Source organism: Amphimedon queenslandica, unplaced genomic scaffold (assembly GCF_000090795.2).
Source record: "Amphimedon queenslandica unplaced genomic scaffold, v1.1 AMPQUscaffold_11637, whole genome shotgun sequence".
Taxonomy (NCBI): domain Eukaryota; kingdom Metazoa; phylum Porifera; class Demospongiae; order Haplosclerida; family Niphatidae; genus Amphimedon; species Amphimedon queenslandica.
In genome coordinates, this window is record NW_003548121.1 from 1 (window position 1) to 5,401 (window position 5,401).

Below are 5,401 nucleotides of genomic sequence, written 5' to 3' on the forward strand. Positions count from 1 at the left end.
ATTACACTGGTCACTACAAAAACCCCTTCACTGCCCACAATTCTGCTGTGTTATAATGAAAGCAAAGATTTACAACTAGCCAAACCATAATGGTGACTAGTCTTGCATATCTCATCCCCAACCACACTCAATGCATGGGAGGATAGCGTACCGTATAGTGGGAAATTTTGGAGGGAATTAAATTTGGCAAACTGGCATTTATAAAATCTGGGCCAATCACCAGCAATTTGCCAAATTTTACTCCGTCCAAAATTTCCTACTATACGGTAGTACCTCAACCACACACATCACACTATGCAAGACCAAAAATAATGACTAGTTGATCCACTGTAAATCAACCGCTTCATTATAACACAGCAGGATGGTGAACAGTGATTTAGCTATGTAGGTAGCAGTGCAATTATCACAACTGGTGTAAAGATCTCGATGCTGTCATGCTATCATGGATCACGCATGGTAGCAGTGTCCACTTTGACCTTTATGAATATCGTATCATCAACAATAAATCCACCTTGCATTAGTTCATTCATTGACACAAAACGAGGGCATCCACTGGCAACGTTCATATCGGATCTTGGCTTCTGGAATGAAGAACTCAATGGATCAGGTTGGAATATGTCCATGATGTCACGAGCGCCGCACTGGTTGATTAGCTTGAAGGTAACCTTGTGTGTGAATGGCCACTGGAGTATGTTATCAAATTCTCCTTTCATCAGAACAAAGAACAAAGACATATGAGTGCCCTTTCCTATACCATCCCCCAGGATGTAAAGGCAAAGACATATCTTGTATCCATTGCGACTGGAGTAGAATGGAGGAGAAAATATTGAAGTGTACTTCCCAGTCCTGGCATCATCCATACGCTGAGAGAACTGAGGTATCTTCCAGACCATAGAGCCATCAAAATTACTATTTTCTATTAGGGAAAGTCGGAAAGCTTGATCTTCATTCTCAGACATCATAGTAGAGAGTGTTGTCTCCAGTTGGGCCATTTTATCTTGTAGAGCGTGTATTTGGCTGTCCTTCTTTGTCGATTCTGCTTGCATTTCTGTTATCTTTGTCATTGCTAAACTCATCAGTTTGCCATCAACTCTTCCTCCTCGCATATCTCCATATCCTCCTCCTGCACTGTCTTCCAAAGAAACCAAGTCACTTCCTATAGGACCTGGTCCATCAGTGTTGGTGTATATAGCAGTACAGCTGTGAATTTGAGACTACAAGAGATTGAAGAGAAAGAGTAAATCCATAATAAAAACACAAAATAATACAATCAACAGACAATAATACTGCTTCCCACATCTTACCATACAAAAAAAGGGACACAGTTTTATTAATGAGAGTGTAGGGCTATGCATTTACATGCATACCTTTACATGAATACTTTAAGCAAAAAATTGCAAAATATACATGTATAATGTGCAGATGTGCCAGGTCCGAATAAAAAATTACAATAAGCATAAAAGCAGTACATTAACCGGGATTTCGGCCCTAAGTGATGAAACTGATGATGAGTCATTGAGATCTTGAACACAGGAGCCCTGATCTAGTCCAAGGCAGCATTGCTGTGGAAGTAAAAGAAAGAGCACGATCAGACAATGTGTATACACATACTGATTGTTTGAGTGCCATTTCATCAAGTGCAGTTGCAGCGCAATAAGTATGTTCCTAAAATTAAAAGAAGCAGATTATGAATATAAATATCATGCCTAATAAATGTAGAATGGCCAAAAAGGGCTGACTGACAAAATTTAATTTTGAGAGCCATAAGCCACTTGGATCAATTAGGCGAAAATCTATTTACTTGTAATCTTCAAAAAATTGTGAAACCCCACCAAAAATTTCGCACTGAATAGTTATATTACAGTTATAATACTAACTTCAGGCAAGTAGCCAAAAGAACGAGATCCTTGTATGATTGGACGACCACTTGATTGTTCATATTCTGTAAGACATTGATTAACGTGTGACTGGTACTAAAAAGGGAAAGGAATTGTGAATTGTAAAATATTGAATGCTATTTATGTGTATGTATAGTAATTATATAGGCAATTGTTTGGTAAATTACATGTACATTTACCACAAGATTGCTTTAACTACAACCTCAGATAAAGATAAGCCCTTTTTACAATGAGGGCACTCTTCTTTCTCATAGACACAGCTCCCGAGATGTTCCGCATAAAATTCGCTAATTTTACCATTCCAGTCACATCCAAATTTACAATTAGGACACATTATAGAGAAACGATTGATCTCTTTACGAACGAATCGATCAAGAAAGAACTAAAATTATAGAGAGAAGTCATTAAGATGCACAAAATTCATTTTAATCATTGACGTACTGGTCTTCCTTCTTCAGTAGTAAGTTCTTCTCCACATTCTGTTCTTGGACAACATGGAGTTGTTTCTCTGGAATGACACAATAACAAAAAAATTGTTACTTTGCCATTCCAGAAAAACAACGTTACGAAAAATAAAATAAGTGAGAATACTCAACATGCTTAAGGATGTACTTTTTGTCAAATATCTCTTCAGCACAATCATTGCACAGCCAATGGCCACAGCTGGTTTGCACGGCGTCTCTAAGGATCCCGTCACATTTAGGACACACGTACTTCTCTATATTATCCTTGTTGTTTTCTGTCAAGAGATCGCTTTTTATTAAGACACGCGACATCTTTTCTAGGAGCTCAGTCTCGCGTCTAACTGACGTACTAGTCAAAATTCAACGTCAAAGCTTAGTGACAAGTTCTTTACAATGGTACAGCAATATTGAGAAGTCGTCCGACAGGGAATCCCCTGGGAAATTCCCCAGAAAAAGCATAGATATTAGAAAAAGGAAACTCTGCTGTCTCTACCCGCAGAAACACCATCCAGGCTGTTAACGAGATTCATGGGTACACTGACACACAGTAAATAAATTATATAGCTATGCAAAAACTATTACAATTATTGAAACTTTACAATAATACAGAGACAAAGAATTTGGGAACAAAAAAGACAAATGCACAATTGAAGCCACAACCATAGTATATGGAAGACCTGAAAAATTATATGTAAAAATACAGAATTAATTAAAAATTAGTTAATCAAAGTAGATTAAAGTAGTATGATTTAGAGTAGCAATTCTGGCACAGACATTTTAGATGGTAAGTGCATGGATTATAAGGGGTGTAGCAAAAAAATTAATCAATAAAATCAAGATAATAATGTTTGAGGATAAATGGAAGTAGCAGCTGTCACTACTACAGATAATCACTACAACACAATAATAGCAAGTTCACTGCCATGATAACAAAATCACCACCACTCATAATTCTGCATGATGTAACACAATGAAACAAGCCAATTAATCATAGACCTACGAGGTCAAGTAACCCAACTATGCACAGTACAAGTTAATGCACTGTACATTTGAATGATGCACTACGAGACCTATATCCACAGTAGATCAATGAGTAAATGGCTTCATTTCATTATTATACAACTTGCAGAACGATAAAATGATGACGATTAAGTGATTATAATAGTAAATTTGCTAGTAGTGTAGTTGGAGTGATCATTGCAGTTTGGAGCAATCAGGCAATAACTCCTTAGACTCTCTCCTGCTGCAGCTACGGATGACGCATCGTAGCAGTGTCCACTTTGACCTTTATGAATATTGTATCGTCAACAATGAATCCACCTTGCATTAGCTCATTCATGGACACAAAACGAGGACATCCACTGGCAACATTCATGTCTGATTTTGGCTTCTGGAAGGACGAGCTCAGTGGATCAGGTTGGAATATGTCGATGATGTCACGAGCACCACATTGATTGATTAGCTTGAAGGTAACTTTGTGTGTGAATGGCCACTGGAGTATGTTATCAAACTCTCCTTTCATGACAACAAAGAACAAAGACATGTGAGTGCCCTTTCCTATACCATCCCCCAGGATGTAGAGGCGGAGACACATCTTGTAACCATAGCGACTGAAATAGAACGGAAGAGAAAATATTGAAGCGTATTTTCCTGTTCTAGCGTCATCCATACGCTGAGAGAACTGAGGTATCTTCCAGACCATAGAACCATCAAAATTACTGTTCTCCATCAGGGAAAGTCGGAAATCTCTATCTTCATTCTCAGACATCTTAGTAGAGAGTGTTGTCTCCAGTTGGGCCACTTTATCCTGTAGAGTGTGTATTTGGCTGTCCTTCTTTGTTAATTCTGCTTGTATTCCTGTTATCTTTGTCATTACTAAACTCATCAGTTTGTTGTCAACTCTTCCTCCTCCCATATCTCCATATCTTCCTCCTCCTACTGCTCCAGCTACTCCATCTTCCAAATAACCCAAGTCACTTCCTGGACCTGGTGATGGACTTGGTTCATCAGTGCTAACATATCTTCTTGGTGCTGTTGGTAAAGCAGAACAATATTTAGAATCAGAGCCACCAGATTCGGATTTCAATGGACCAGTTGATAGAGAAAAGAGTGCAGCAAACATCATTACAATATGATTAAAAAGACCATCTTTTGATGACAAATGCTCAATGCATTCCTCTCTAGTCATCTACAAATAATAATATAATCTTTTTTTTCATTTTAAGTACCATTTTCTACTCACTTCCTTGGTTTCTTTGCACCCATGATCTTTCAAAGGACAAGCAACAGTCATCTTAGGACATTGATCAACATGAGACTGGTACTATAAAGAAAGTGAATTCATGATTAATGTGAATAATGTTATGAATATAATCATTCCAAAAAAGGAATAAGAAGCCGCTAATCTAAAAATAACAATCCCTGTGTATAGCGATAAACAAAAAAGGTCAAAATGATATCATGTATGCTGACATATGCAATCAAAACAACATAATAACAATAGAACACATCCATGCAGTTACAAACCTCAGATAAAGAGAAGCCCTCTTTACAATGAGAACACTCTTCTTTCTTAATCTCATAGACACAGCTCCTGAGATGTTCCAATAATTCATCAATTTTACCACTCCAGTGACATCCAAGTTTTCTATTACGACACATTATAGAAAAACGATTGATCTCCTTACGAACAAATCTGTCAGGAAAGAACTAAAATGAGAAATAGAAAGTTATTAAGTTATACATAATCAATTATAATCACCAACATACTGGTCTTCCTTCTTCAGTAGTTAATTCTTCTCCACAATCGGTTCTAGGGCAAAAAATTGTACTTTCCCTGTATTGAAATGAGTAATTTAAAAATTTTGGTATAAAAATTTTACTTTCTGTCAAAAAGCTCCTTAGCACATCCATCACAGAGCCAATGGCCACAGCTGGTCTGAACAGCATCATTAAGAATACAGTCACATTTTGGACAGGCATATTTTTCCAGTTGCTTTGCATCCTTTTCTGCCAAAATATTTATTTTGACCCAGGAAC

At 37.3% G+C, this 5,401-nt stretch overlaps 2 protein-coding genes across 2 annotated transcripts; both read right to left on the bottom strand.

Annotated features, from left to right (window-relative positions):
- Nucleotides 1-6: 6 nt before the first annotated feature.
- Nucleotides 7-2,856, bottom strand: LOC100639254 (TNF receptor-associated factor 3-like). The gene is made up of 7 exons (XM_020005215.1): nt 2,511-2,856; nt 2,340-2,406; nt 2,101-2,280; nt 1,878-1,973; nt 1,612-1,665; nt 1,476-1,562; nt 7-1,214 (listed from the first exon to the last, which is right to left on the bottom strand). The coding sequence occupies exons 1-7, from the start codon at nt 2,672-2,674 to the stop codon at nt 441-443; spliced, it is 1,422 nt and encodes a 473-aa protein (XP_019860774.1). The 5' UTR covers nt 2,675-2,856; the 3' UTR covers nt 7-440.
- A 76-nt stretch (nt 2,857-2,932) lies between these two features.
- LOC109589100 (TNF receptor-associated factor 3-like) lies at nt 2,933-5,395 on the bottom strand. The gene is made up of 5 exons (XM_020005216.1): nt 5,245-5,395; nt 5,132-5,198; nt 4,889-5,071; nt 4,605-4,685; nt 2,933-4,550 (listed from the first exon to the last, which is right to left on the bottom strand). The coding sequence occupies exons 3-5, from the start codon at nt 5,021-5,023 to the stop codon at nt 3,612-3,614; spliced, it is 1,155 nt and encodes a 384-aa protein (XP_019860775.1). The 5' UTR covers nt 5,024-5,071; nt 5,132-5,198; nt 5,245-5,395; the 3' UTR covers nt 2,933-3,611.
- Nucleotides 5,396-5,401: the final 6 nt, after the last annotated feature.